This window comes from Cygnus olor, chromosome Z (assembly GCF_009769625.2).
Source record: "Cygnus olor isolate bCygOlo1 chromosome Z, bCygOlo1.pri.v2, whole genome shotgun sequence".
NCBI classification, from domain to species: domain Eukaryota; kingdom Metazoa; phylum Chordata; class Aves; order Anseriformes; family Anatidae; genus Cygnus; species Cygnus olor.
In genome coordinates, this window is record NC_049198.1 from 41,428,550 (window position 1) to 41,444,237 (window position 15,688).

General features: G+C 36.8%; 1 protein-coding gene across 6 annotated transcripts in view; it reads right to left on the reverse strand.

The window, feature by feature from the left end:
- LOC121061924 (transducin-like enhancer protein 1) overlaps positions 1–15,688 on the reverse strand; it is a 63,753-nt gene that overhangs the window by 21,898 nt on the left and 26,167 nt on the right. For all 6 annotated transcript variants that reach the window (XM_040541400.1, XM_040541401.1, XM_040541399.1 and 3 more), the window contains exons 5-10: positions 12,905–13,021; positions 9,731–9,784; positions 8,046–8,198; positions 7,097–7,241; positions 6,196–6,386; positions 4,706–4,782 (exon numbers count right to left, since the gene is read on the reverse strand). In XM_040541400.1, the coding sequence (XP_040397334.1) occupies positions 4,706–4,782; positions 6,196–6,386; positions 7,097–7,241; positions 8,046–8,198; positions 9,731–9,784; positions 12,905–13,021 (737 nt within the window). The remainder of the gene's footprint in view (positions 1–4,705; positions 4,783–6,195; positions 6,387–7,096; positions 7,242–8,045; positions 8,199–9,730; positions 9,785–12,904; positions 13,022–15,688) is intronic.

Consider the following 15,688-nt stretch of genomic DNA (forward strand, 5'->3'; position numbering starts at 1 on the left):
GAACATATCAATTGATATCTGTATTTACACTTATATTTTACTAAGTATTCTATTGAAATAGCACAGTAGAAGAACTGTACTGGTGTGAAGAACAAAAAGTAAAGTTTAGCACAGAAAATGACAGTTACAAGACTATCTTCTCACATGTTGATGGGAGTAAAGAAAAGGTTCTCTTCTTCAAGAAGAACAGGCTTCCACTTTAATTCACTGCTCAAGAACATAGCAAATCAACTAAACTACCAACCTGCTAGCTACTCTAAGTATTCAGAGCGATATAATGAGTGCACTTCCTGCCTTAAAGTAACACGCTAAAAAAAAGGAAAAAAACAGCTTCCACTTCATCCCTCCAATTCAAATGGAATTGCTTAGCTAGCACAGAAATACCTCAGTTGAAGAACATAAAAGCAGACTGTTTCTTCTGTTGATAAGTGCATTTTACTTTCAGCTCTACTTTGTGCTCCAGTTTTTTAGTTGTCATTATCACAAACAACATTGAATATCTATGTGTGGTGTTTCAATATATGGAGCAAAATGTCAAGAATTAGGAATAAAGATATTTTATAGAAATAACAAATCTTTTTAACTTCATACATGTTATCAAATTGTTCTATCCATAGATACAATTGGGAAAACAACAATCCATTATTCTGTAATACAGTAAAATTAGCATTCCTTTAAAATATTTCTCTTTGTACATTCACTGAACAAATATAAAGATTGTTTGAACAGAAAACTTTGGTTTTTTTTGAGCAGTTCCAGAACAGTATACTATTCCCCTCTGAAAACACAGAAAAGTCTGCTCATAACTAGAACTTGCAAGAGTTAAATATTTACCAAATGAAATTCCCCTGTCCTACTAAAAGAAAACATTTTCATCTCTTTCTGGTGTCTAACACCTCACAGTGCAAATGAAGCTACAAAAAAAAATTGAGAAATACACTTGACCTCAGTACCACCGTTACTTCACAGTTTTAGACATCAGGTGAGCAATACTATGGACATATGTTTCATCGAAGAACTTGAAAATCTGTGTTCAGTATACCATCCAACTATTAGAAGGTGTGGTTCACATTATGGAGAAATCCACAAGAATGCTAAAAGCTAAATAACTACTTTGCTAGAAAGGCCATGTGAAACAGAAAATGTTTACAGCCACACACCAAGAACTTACAGCACAGGGCATAATTAAATGAATCAAAAAAAAAAAAGAATGTCCATGTCCAAAACAGGTTTGATATTCCCCATCACCACCCAAGACAATTACTGATGGTTCAAGGCAACTTGGAAGGGGTGTTGGGACTAGGGGCAAGAGCAGCTGCTAAGAAAAGAATAATTTACTGGCAAGAAGCCACCTTGAAACGAAGGATATTAAACCACATTTTTTTGCACATTTGCCTACACATATAGGCATCAAGTCTTTGTCCTTAAAATTAATTACTGAACGGCTGAAGAGAGGAAACAAGTAATGTGAGACCACATATATGTGCAGAGGAATATCATATTAATATGAAGAACCTGAAAAGCCTCAAAGGAAATGCTCAAAGAAAAATAATAATAAACAAAAAATAGTTTGCTATCAAATGCAAAGCCTAGCTCATTTATATAGGTAAGAAATTAGTGAAGACAATTCAGCTTTCTGGACTGCTACCTCCGTTGTCAAAATACATCTATAACCACTGATAACAGGGTTAAACTGTAGCGAGCAAAATTGTTGGATTCATATTCAGGAAGATACAAAGATGATAGTAAAGACTTACATTTAGTCCAGTTACAAAATAAGCAACAGACAAGCTTTCCAAACAGCATTCCCTTGACAAGAGTAGATAAATGAGTACAAGTGGGTTCTTAGGAGGCTATTAATGTTTCTAATAGGCTAGACCATTAACAGATCTTGGAATACACAAGGGTTAAAGAAAATTGGGTGCTATCAGACATGTCATTCCTTTGGGAAGAAGGTGATGTTTCTCCTGGAAGCAGGGCGGGGTGAAAAAAGTCCTGTTGATAAAAACCTGCAGCAGTGAACATATACATATAGCTGGAGATTCTATAGAGTTCAATCTGAAAGTGTTCTTTACCACTTACTAGAACTCCACACCTCATAAAACAATTTAAACGTGGTACCTTAGTTGGACTCTTGGATAAAGCAGATTTTGAAAATAAACCAAGAGTATTCCAGTAGTTTACATAAATATTTAACATGTACTCTGTATGGATAATATAGGAGACTTGACTAATGCAGACAAAAGCTACATAAAGATGCTGCACATAGTGCACTGCATCTAGGTATATGTAGCCAAATAAGACTAAGACGAGGTGATTCTAAAGTTATCAATGGAAAGATGACAGTTCAGTTTCTGGAATTTTAGGTTTGACACATATAATAAAAACAAGCAAAGAAGATCCTATAGTAGAAATCACTGACAGTCCAAATAATATGACCATGAAAAACAGTACAGAACACATCAAGTCAATAGGAAATTAGGTGCTATGTATCAAAGTAGTGATCTATGAAGCAGTATGAATAAAGAGCTGAAAAGTCTAAATAAAATTTGAGTTAAAAAAATTAAGAGACCCCATAATTTAGCTATGAAATACTATGATAGAAATTATAACATTATACAAGTACTGGTTTTGTGCCTTGAGCAATGCAACAGCTAGGATTCAGCCACAGACCAGTTCTGACTGAACAAAAATAGGTTGTCATCATGTATATTGCTAAACATTACTAATGGAATAAATCATCAAAAGCTTGTAAATACACTTGATTAAAAGTAAAAACTTACAATCACCACACTGTGTGATCTCCAAAAATATTTTATTTCAGGATACCAAATTCTAATGAAGTCAGCAAGAATGAGTTTGACCCTTAACAAGAGAATATTATAAGAACAAAGCACATTCTTTAACTGTGCTAAATTTAAATACACCACCATCTGATACATAACACCCACTCAGACTCCTCGCTTCAGTAGTCTTGTCAACATACCACCAACTTTTCTACAAGTAAATCTAAAATTTAACAGGTTTCTCACACTGCCAACAAATAGGTCTGTTCTCAGAAACATGGTGGATAAGAAAGAAAACACATCGAGGATGGCTTTTATAATATAAGAAGCCTGTTGCTTTCCTACTGCTATGGAAAAAGAGCAGAAAACTTTTTTCCCCCATAAATTGGTGAATGTTTTTAAGGATGATTGCATGACTGACATTACAACTTATCAATAGGTATTAATAGGAGTTCAAAACAAAGATAAACAGAAATACATCTGTGTATACAACTTTCAGCGCTGCATATTTTATAACTTCAGACAATAAGTAATAGTTTCTGATTTGTTCCTGAAATTGCAAAAAGGAAGAATTAAGTCATGCAGTTCACAAAAGCCTTGTGATAGACTGGTACAGAAGACAGTACGTACCAGGTATGCCCAAGCATTGGCAGTGCAAACCGTTAGGCTGGTTTCAAAATGATGTACCTAGATAGACAGGAACTACACTAACTGCAACTTTCTGTTGAGAGACGAGACAGGACTTAATGCCAAGAGTGAAGGGGGGCCAAAGACTACCTTTAACAGTGTCAAAAAAAGTGTTTTAATTCCCTCTGCTCCATTCATGGGTTGTGAAGCACTGGAACAAGTGGTCTAGGAAAGTGGTAGAGTCATCATCCTTGGAGGTATTCAAAAGATGCGTAGATGTGGTGCCTGGGGACGTGGTTTAGTGGTAGATTTGGCAGTGCTAAGTTAATGGTTGGACTTTGTGGTATCTATGATTCTCTCCAAGAAAACACATTAATCTAACTCGCAAACTATGCATGTTTGGATCTGTGTAGACTGCTTTTGCACAAATATTTATAAAATACACTTTTTTTTTTTAAGGAAATCATACATGCTCATGACAACTGCACATGGTTAAGTTCAGTCTCAACATTTTACAAGAGCCAAATTACTGGGAAAAAAATAAAAATAAAAAAGCATCAATATGATGTTTTGGTGAATTTATTCACCAGGGCACCACAGCAGCAGTATTTCATTTAAGAACACCTCTGCCAATAATTAAAATTCTTCAACAGTAAGTTGTGAAAGTTATCCTACATCTGTACACCACCAGCTGTACAACTGGTTCCTCATTCATTTTCTCTTCAGCTGCATACTTACACAAATGTTTTTTTGGTTTTTTAAACTCCAATATACAAAGTATGTATCAGTTGCTAAAATAACTGCTTCAGACACCGACTGCAATCGAAGTTTCAGACTGTCATGCTTGTTAAAACAGGTGCTAGACAAGGACACTGAGTTTGCGCTACAGTTTTATGCTCAGTATAGTATGAAGTCGAGTATCAGCCTGTTCTTTTTGCACATTTTACGACTATCTACCAGTTTGTAGTTCCCTTAACTTCCCTTAGAAAAGAGGAAATAATAAAAAAACAAACAAACAACAACAAAACCAACAAAACAAACAAAACAAAAAAACCACAAGATGCACCTTCAACAGATTTTCCTTGGAAATAAGTATGTGCACATCTGTTTTGGGACTTAACAACTACCATCTTAGAACTTTTATGTTGTACCTACTTGCCAGGAGAAGTTTGAAACAATCTCTTGGGAACAACCAGATACTACCCACTTTGGAATTCCTGTTCACAGACACAATATAGCTGTATTCTCTCTAGATGTTGCAGATGTTACCAAAGTGTTAAAAGGTTACTTACGGTTTTCCTCCAGGAATGCCTGCTAGATTTGGAGGGATTCCAGGTACTCTCATGTGAGGAGGAGGATCAAACCCAACCTGACAATGAAAAATGAATTAATCTTGCACTTGCAATTACTCATGCAGCAAGCATTTCTTCCCTCCCTAGATATTATGCATTTAACCAAAGTACAGCTTTTACCCACAAAATTAGGTAAGTGGGAGGGATGGGCAAAACAAGTTTTCCCTCCAACATGCTTCTGCTAGAAGTACTCACATTCAAAGAGAAAACCCGTACTGTGTATCACGCATTCACAATACTGAGCATAACACACAGACCTGCATGCCAGTGTGGCACTCGCCCTGGAGCTGGGCTCGCCAGTGCTCTGGCACGTAGCCACACCAGTGCTCTGTATCTTGGCAGCAGTGAGTGCTGGCCCGTGCAGGTGCAGTATGGTGTGCGCGGAAGCAGCTTCAGGCCCCCGCTAGGATCCTGGCACAGCTCTGCGCTGTGCAGGCACGTCAGCTAGGAGATGTCTCGCAGAACTACACTGCAGGGTGTGCACAAATTTGTCTATGGCTTAAATATACTACACAGGCTCTCTTTACGAAGTGCGATTCCACTACACTTTTAAATCCAGAATAAACACGTACACCAAATAAATCGAACAGGAATTCTGGACCAAACACATTTTTCCTTCTGAACACTATACCTGAAATACAATTCTTATTGCTTCAAGGAGTACAAATGCTATTTAGGATTTCCACATTTATGAATAAACCCTGATTTTTCCAGTTCAAGAAAGTAGCCACATCTACAATAACAAGAAATGACAAGCTTAAGTACAATCTTGCAAACTCACAAGTAGGTAAGCCTGTGTATATATAGAATTACCATCAAGCTCATTTCTGCAGAATCAGGCTCCCAGGTTGATCAGTAGCAGCAATGACTGCCATACTCCATGTACTTAAGCAGGGTTAGGGTCCATTAGGGTTACGCCCGCAACAGCAACTACTCTTAACACACCTTATCACAGAGTTTTAAGACATGAACTGACCAAGTCCTCATGCTTACTTACACAAAAAATAAAAGGACAGAAGTAGATAAACAACTTCTACATGCTTTGAAATTAATTTGGTGTGTCTGTACAGATCACAAATCTTATTCAGCAAAAGAAAAGGAGATGCTCACAGGACCATTGAAATGATTTGTACCTACAAAAACTTTTTTTTAAAAAAAGAAAGTATAAACAATTTGGTGTTTATTAATCAACCAAAGCACTGACGAGGATGAAGAAAAAAGGTAACATACATCAATACATTGAGATTATTTGTTTTCAAGGTGCAAATTTGTTTCTCCAGCCATGCAGCAAAGCGAAACACACAGTGAAGCAGTCAAGCCTCTGGCACTGTTGTAACTTGAGAATTCGACAGAGCGCTAAATGAAGCATGCAGCTCTCCTCAGTGAACTGCAACTCATACGACTAAGACTGCATGCAACGTATGGCCTACCATAGGAGTTCTTCCATAGGCAACCACAGCAGCTGCAGCAGCAGCAGCACTCATCTGGGGTGACATGTTGTGCAGACTGGCATAGGCTGCCCCTGGACTGGTTAGCTCTCCATTCATGCCAGCATGAGGCACCATTCCAAATGGAGCAGGGTATGGCCCTGGTACTGCCAAAGGTGTCCGCAAACCTGCGGCTACAGAATAATGAAAGCAAATAGTTTTATTTGTATTTCCTTGCACTTAGGGAAGAAAACGACTTTTTTTTTTTTCCAGTTACAACACTTAACCTTCCCCTCATACACACAGCCAAGAAACATTCCCATAATTTATCTACACTACTACCTCCTCTTTTCACTCAGTGTAAATAAGATCTACTGAGGTATGAACCTGCTGATTACTTCTAACAACCTCTTCCAGCATTGCCCATTTTCATTTCTGTAATATTTCCCTGTTTACATTAATCTCTTCTTTGCCAAATTAAGCACTAAAGCTGACAGACATGGTTTACACAGCTCATGTCTGAAGCAACTGTGTTGTACCAGCCCGAAAAGCAAAAGTAAACTTCCCCCTGCATTTGTCAAGATTTACACTGCAGCAAATATTAGTAGATTCAGACGAAGAGCTGGAGAAGAGACTGCATTCAGAGTTAAGTGCCAGAAACTTCTCAGAAGTCTTTCACTGCATACAGTCCCTGGATTATTACCAAAAAGATAAAGAAAAAAAGTACACAAAGAAGGATAAAAGATGGAAAGATATTCAAACTCTTGATAATCCAAACATCTGCATCTCATCAAGCCCTCTCTTAGTATCATGAAAAAACAACTTGGTTAACATTCATCTGGAAATACATTTTAAAAAAAAGATTAATTTTGGAACCATAAAAACATGAGAAGTAATGCTTTACCAGCTTGGTTAACCAGAGGGTCCATTGTTGGAGGCTTGCCAAGGCCTGGACGAAGTCCTGGAGTTGCACTAGTGCCTGGGGTTGGCACGTCAGTTCGAGGAGTCGGTGTGCTGGATTTCAGAACAGGCGTGCTGGCTTTTTCATGCTGGTATCATTAAACAAATTAAATGAGTATTATTTTTAATCCAGGCCATATTACACAATTTATCACAACAGCAGCTGGGATGCTGGGCACCTACTACCTAGCCCCTCAGCCAATTTTCATAAATCCATGAAATGCTGACAACATTAACTTGTGAGAAAGAAGTGCTGACCTTTTTGATTACTGCCAAAATTAAAAAAGCAAAAGAAATGTTATTTTTCTTTCTTCAATTGGCATGACAAAAAATGCATGAGCTCATTTTTTTTTTCAGGACAATATAGTAAGCATAACCAAGTTGTTTTAGCGTGAAATAACTATTGTGTCTATTATTGGACACAGCAGATCTAAGTAAAAACAAAAGCACCACCACAGTTGATAACATCAAAGAAATTGTGACATAGAACCTGATCAAATGATTAATTATACTGCAGAAAGAAATTTCAAAGAGTGACAGTTCACTTAGAAGAATTAAAGAACCTAGTGACCACATGCAGATCTATAGAAGAGTTAGAGCATAACCATGCTTTTTTCTTGAGCAATAGCTTAAGGGAATCTTGTGTTTTGTAATAAATGTGTAACTCGTTTGACAGAAATGCAGGATATACGGGAAATCAAACTGAAGGAGAAATTATTGCTGAGAAGAAAAGCTGAAATGCTACAAATATCTGGAAGAACAGTAGTCTACTTCAGCTTCAAATTCTTAAAGCCATGTACTGTCTGCAAAAAAACAGTTGCAGAACAATGCAGAGTTAGACCTCACAAGAAAATGAACGTTTCTCTGGACAACAGACTGCTTATAACACTCACCAAACTCATTTCTTTGGATTTGAGGGAAGTGGAACTTCCTGAAGAGGCTGTAGATGCTGGACTGCTAGAGGCATCTTTCTTCAGCAGGCGGCTTTTATCTATACCATTTTCACGTGGTGAATGAGTAGGACTTGCCCGTGGGGAGGAGGGATCCTGAAACAATGGGAAGGAAAAAGCAGCACGTAACTCTGTTAGGATCTGGTATACAAACACCACTAAAGAGCCCAGGGGTGTGGGGGGAAGAAGAATTCAAGCAGTAAGTTCAAATGAAACACCATTTTGCTCTCTATCTCTGTAGAAAAAAAAGCTTAAAACCCTTCATCACTTCTAGAAACATAAACAAGTCCATATAGTAAGAAATCCAGATTTATTTTACCTTACATTACCATAAACTGTTTTCAAGCACAGAGCTTGCAATCTATGTAAATCTAAGTACAAACTAAGGCAAGCACGCCTGACAAGTGATATAAGCAAGAAAGACCTACAGAAACTGCAATCAGCATACACTTCCATGTATGTTCTCCACATGCTGCTAGTCAAAACAATTGTTTCAGTAACACTTTTTTTTTTTAAAGGGAAAACACACCTTGATCACGTCCATCTTCAGAAAAGATAAAGAGATGCAGACTTTATATGTTACAATATGTTACTTCTTCCTAAATTCCATTATTTTGCTATTTAAATTACAGAAAAACTGCAATAATCTCTCAAGTGATTATCTTTCTCTCTTCCAGAGGCACTTTTTGCACTTAATTTACCCCAAAGTAGGCTGCCCAACCAGCTACAACACTGTCAGCTCTGCAGGTTCTCCAAGCTCCTTTGGCACATGAGAAAATCAGCAAGGAGGAAGCTGTCCTCACATGAACAGAGTTATTCTGTTGATGGATTACTGAACAACTAGGATTATTGACTATTGATTTACTAGGACTTCTGAAAGGATTACTAAAATCCCTAGCTAGATACACATTGTTCTTACTTGGCTAACATCATTTGGGCACTTGATGCTGCTGAAGGTACTTCTCTGTCAGCTTCTCCCCCTGTACTTTTCACAGAGCGTAAGAATGTTTCTGCCATAGTCAGGCTACCTAAATCTTTTTGTAGTATGAAATGTAAGATGAAGAAAAGGGAAGACTAACCCCTTCATCATGATGTCACTGTCAAAAAAAAAAACAAAACTATTTTGGAGAAAAATAAAGTGGCTACAAAGTGGCTACCACCTCTGGAACATTTTCTGAACTGACTTCGTTCTGACTTTTGCAGACTTCATCCTAACAAGCATGTCTGGAAAATGCCATCTTTAATGTAGGAAGTTAAAATACTAGTAATTTTTAATCCACAAGAACTGTTTTAATAATACCCCTACAAGGTTCAGTACTGTTTTCCTTTTTCATTTGAAGGTAGTAGTTGGCAAACCTCAGACCTCCACCTGCAACTCACCACAGCTGTCTCCATTACAGAGTAGCTGTGAAATGTTAGAATATAACTGTGGAGAGACCAGACCTAGGCAAAGCAGCAGAAGGAAAAGCTGAGAGCAATTACAAAGCTAGGGGGAAGACATAACAGCAGGATTAATAAAAAGGTCAGGTGGTGAACATTTTTAATATATATACATATATTTTTAAATCTAAATGTACTTTTTCTTTAACATTTGGGCAAATATTAAGACCACTTAAATGAAAAGTTACCTCATTGGATACATCTACAACCAAGTTATCATCACTCTTGTCCCCATCACTGTCCTATTAAAAATAAATAAATAGTTCAATTAGTACATTAAGAGCTGAGAGAAAGACTATATATCTACTCAGACATTTTTTGTTTTTCCTAGACAAAAAACAAACAGCTGTTCATTATTTATTGGCAATCAGGAAAACAATGAAAACAAGAATACAAGACCTTACTTCTGCTTCAATATTAAAACCCACGTAAGGTAGAACTATTTGAATGGTGGTGGCTTTACTAACATTGCAAGATGGTCCAATTCCTTTCCTTACTACCATCATAAACTGTGTTATCATTTTTACTATAAAAAGAAGCTTATACCATTCATGTGTTAATCTCCTATGTGTTAATATTATTGCTTGTGGATAAGTTAAAAAAACACACTAACATCTTAAAACTCCATTATTTTGGCATTTGTTTCATTAATCAGCTTCTTCAAAGTGACAGCACAACATTTTCTCCATTTCCAGAAAGAAAAGTTTTGGAAATGGAAACTTATGTGGAAGAAAATGCTTCATAAATGCCAAGACATTTCAACATTTCAGCCTAATGAAACAAAATACTTTGACATTCTTAAACTGAAATGTTTTATTGTAGCTTGTCAGGATGCATTCTTACATAAATCTGTGTTCACCTGAGCTGCCCTAGTGCCCCATTGCAGCTATTATTCAAGTGTGCCTTGGTCCCTGTCTCCAAAACATACTGGGATCACCCAGCAGACACGTTCTATGATACACAGTGATCCAGTGACTTCCACTTGGTGGTTCAACCTCAAAAGAGTCTGGATAAAAAATAAATCAAATGAATGGTGAGCACTAAATCTTTCTTGTGGCAAGTCTGACATTTCCAATAACTATACTTTTACTTTAAAAGTTTCTAGGCAAACAAATCAGATATACAAGACTGTTCAATGTGTCCCACATGTCTTGAATTAAACCGGCAGTGCTTTCAACTTGTTTGGGCTACCACACTTAACACTGGCAGATAAAGTACAAGACCATTTCCTTTCTTTAGCTCCAAAACAAAAAACCCGCCACTATCAACAACAACAACAAAAAAAAACAAAACACAAAAACAGAACAAAATGCACAGACACACACACAAAATTCAAAACAAAAAAACACAAAAACTCTACAGGTGGTCTCAATCCTTCCTTTACGCTTTGGCTGCTTCGAGAAATACCATAAACATAGTAGGGGTGCAAGAGTGCCCCAAAAGAGAGAATAGTGTCTCTATTTGTCACTTCGGAAGCTGTCCAACCAGAGGGTGCAACAGGAGAAGAAACAGAAAAGCTCCAGACCTGGTTGTCCGCCACCATTTGAAAAGTACAAAGGATACAGCAAGCAAGAATAGATTACAACATGTGGGATCAAAATAGATAGGACACTCCTTCACCAGAAATACCACCTCAACCACAGGCAAAAGTAGTCACAAAGCTATGATTAAATGTACTCTGCTGACCTGGTCATCTTGAGGCACAGAAATTTACTATGGCTATGACAAGCATTTCCTATAGGTACTGTTCATATCAGAAGATTCTCTTCTTTAACAAACCTACAAGTTGAAACTATCCAGATCCTAACTCGAAAACTAGTCACAAGTCAAAAAAAAGAAAAAAAGTGCTTTTATCATCTTATTTCCAAGGTGAAAATCCCTACAGATCATTTGTCTCCCTTCTGACAAATGCAGTGGTACCTCTTGACCCTCCAAGGACCTCTTCTAAAGTAAGCTAGAACTCAGCAATTCTGCGTGTGCTGAATTAAGAAACCTTTTTACCTTTTTTTTAAAAAAATCTTTCACACCCGAATAATTTTTTTTTCCTTAGTTTTTATTTTGTTACTGTCTTTTCCTGCAAAATCCACCTCAAGAGAAAAGCAAAGAGAGCTGCATATTTAAAAATGCAGATTAAAACAAACTCTACTTCTACAGTGCAATATACTTTTCATTTGTTTCTAACAGAACTCCAAGAAAAGCAAGGCAGTTTCTTTTTTGCTTACACTGTTTACAAATTGGAAAGGAAAAACGCACCTAGAATATCAAACCTTCAAATCAAGGGAGTAAGTTTGAGGAAGTTTGCCAGAAGTTTTCTATAATCTATGTTATTAGAAAGTGGTGAGAAGATGACTTGCAAAATCTCAACAGTATGAGAACACCACGATAAGCAAGAAAGTGGAAAGTAAGCCCATGTACTATCAGTAGCTCCACTGCAAGATTCACTGAGAGCCAGCCTTCCTGCCCCAGAGCATTCCGGGTCCACGGGGAGAGAAATTATGCTGCAAAACACTGAGGAAATAAAGGGGAACTTGATTGTCTCTTGGATTTCAGCAGCTAGGAATTAGTTAGTGATTGAATTCATATAAACCAGATATTTTACCATACTATTGCTATGTCAAATAATATCTCCTGTTAGATTGATGTTCTGCTTTCCAGTACTGTCACACCAGCCCTATTCGCAGGCTGTTCAAGTAACATCCTGCGATCTGGCTGAGCATTTAGCCTTGAAATTGAAAGCACATGCAAACCTTTTGAGGTTTACATGGGCCACACTGTTCTACTGAAGTGCCTCTCTCAAACGAAGCAGTAAAAAATGCCAGTCAAAAATGCAGAGCACAAACTGCGAGCTGTTTATATCAGTTTGTTTTCTGCTGAAACTGACATACCAACCAAACACAAACTTTAGGATTTTTAAATACGCTATTATATGTTACCTCATAAGATACGCTATTTCCAATGATAATTATTTTTCAACATGGTAATAGCTCGTATCAGAAAAATCTCCTAAAATCTTCCAAATCAACAAACCCTTCCACTTCAAATAAACTTGCGGTAGGGTAAGCTTTTGAGCCGTCCAGAAAGGATATCCTGTTGGAAGTCAAAGTAATGTCTTAGAGCACTTGTGAATCCCAAATGGCTACTCCTGGCTCCTTATCCCCTGTTGAGAAGTATTACTTGACAATAGCCCTAACTATTGAGTCACTACTATTTCCACAGCAAGAATAATGGTCTCTCTGGCACATGCATTCCTGTACTACAGCAGCCATAGAAAACACATTGCCTTGTTCTTCACAGCTCTTTTACTCCTTTTACAAACACATCTGCAAATAAATTAATCATTTCTTTAACACAGATTTGCTTACATAGTGGCTGGAATCCTTATCATCCACCTTTCTCTTTTTGATGTCATTGGTATATTCAGGGCCATTCCTGCGTTTATCTGTGCTTCGCAGACCGTCTGGGACCAACAGAGAATTACTCTGTAAAGACAAAAAACAAGGCCAGTCAAAAATTCCTTTCAAGATTCCTTCATATATACCTTAAAATTCAAACTGCATGTTATAGATGCTTTAGAAATGCAATACCTATGTAATCTTTCATTCCATTTAATTCATCTCAAAGTCCCCCCTGCAAACATGTACAGCTTCATGCATTCTAAGAAGCTTGGTTTTTCGTTGCTCAACTTATAAAAAGTCTAATTCACTTGTCATTCACCACCTATTTAACTACTCAATTCAACCAAATTTATTGTTTAAGAAAATCAAGTTTGTTAATTCATCAGTAATGTGTGTTTTTTGTTATATACATATATATTTATATATATATTTACAAATAAAAGACTCAAACATAACCTGACTGATCGCTCACCTCTAGGAAATCATACCTAGATGAGGCTTTGGTATGTTTACTCTTGCAAACATGGAGAGATACATGACAACTCACCTTTAACTCTTTAGAGAATAACAAATAAGGTTATGCAGTGCTCATTTGTTAGCTTTGTCAAACTCCAATTGGATATCTTCAACAAATGTATGGAGATCAATTTATTTTTTTTCCTGACATAACTTTCACTCTTAGTGTGAAATTATGGCTAAAATCCTATTTAATCAGACCTAGCGTGGAAAACTGACGCCAACACACACACACACACACACACACACACACGATGAAAAGAAAGACTAATCTTTTCCTCAAACTACACAGACTACTTTCATTCAGATACGGTACATACAAACTGTTGACCCAAAGAGAAAGGCATTTCTGACATTTTTCAGTCACATGACAATTTGACATGTCTGTGATTCCCATCTCCATCTCCGTTCCAGCTAACGCATTAAAATGTGTTACAATGAGTTCTTTTAAGTGCAGGATTAGCATATGCAAGAGCGCAATTTGTTCAGTGATATGTTAACGCTGTGAACAATACTGAATGACTTGAGAAAAATAAATCTCCTTTCATGAAGGCCTGGTAAACCTAGTTCCTAAAAGCCAAGTACATGCTTACGTAAATAAATATATGCTCATATAAATATACAAATAAATATGTATTTACAAGTATGCATGTATATCTCACAAAAGAGAAGACTAATAGAAACATACACTATGATATAAACGCAAACCCTCAAATAAATACTTACATTTACCTAAGAGAGACAAAGATATTTATTCTTAATATATCATAAACATATACTAGTAGCCAGTGAACTGCACACTGAACGGCTTCCCCTTGAAAACCTGGAAACACCAGGGTAGTTTGCTCATGTATAAGTATTCAGTCCTAAGGAGAAGGAAAACAATACAGGGTACATAAGACAATCCGAATCCTCTTTTTCCTACTTCAGACACTGTGCTTTAAAGCCAACTCTAAGCACTTTTATTCCTGACTATTCAAGCTAAACAAATGCCAAGGGGCTTACATAAAGCATATAGGAGGGTCTAATGAAATTCAGTATAAAGAAGCTCAAAATAATGTCTTTATCACAATGTTTTGCAGCTAAAAGGTGGGCTTGTTGGATCACTGAACTAATTGCTTTGACAAATACAGTCTGAATTTAACCCTTCATCTCCTTCCCAAATGCATACCAACTCAGGGATTTACTGGTTTGAAAACATTGAAATGCATCTTCAACATTTTAATACAGAATCCATCATGACTTTAGCAGTAGAAACATCTTAAGCAGTAAGCTGTAAATTCAAACTTTGTTTGAAAATTCAAACTTGATCACAGATTTAAGAAAAGGCAAATGCCTTTTCTTAAAAAGTTTTTTTTTCTTGGAAAGATACTTCCCTTAACAAAAAAAAAAAACATAGAAAATCTGTTTTATTGATGAAAAGCTTACAACAGAACAGTAAGTTAGGTGTAGAAAGGTGAATACACTCAGTTTCTCATTTTAAATTGCCAAAATTAAGCGTGACTAATAGAAAGGTGGCAAGGGGGCAGCAGCTGGGAAAAAAATTAGAAACCCTGCTAATTGAAATTACTACGCAGAACCGTAAGGAGGAGCTTGTAAATTTTGGCATAAAATGTGTGTAGTTACAAGAACTGTTTTTATTTATTTTTCTGGTTTAAAGTAAAGTCTACCTAGACAATGCTGACAATTTTCTGTAGCTTGTCTTCTAGAATTTCAATACAGAGAAACTTAACAAGAAACTCAGAATTACATAAAATCTGAGTATGTGAGCGTATCACAGTTACTGTGATATTCACTTATTTATGACATGTGAAATCAATCACTGCACAAAAGCAAAAATATGAAACAGTTATTGGGATGAAACATCTCTATTCCAAGAATCAACTGACTGGCATCACCCAAGACTTGCAGCAACTGGAGCACTGTGGGAAATGCCTATGGCTCCCACTATCTCCCAAATGCTAGATGAAGATCATGGGATTTGTTTTTTTGTCAAAATACTGACTGCTTACTTATCATGTAAATGTATCATTATTATAATCATCTAGAGTTCTGGTAAGTCCATTGTGCAAAGTGTCCCCCCGACAGAGGTTTATGCTGTTTCTCCAGCTTATCACATTCATTTAAGGCACTCTTCTCCGGCATCAGAGAATCCATGCTAGGCACTGTTGTAGAACAGTTTATTGCACAACAGCTATACTATACATAGGAAATAAGACCACGCTGTATTCTGGC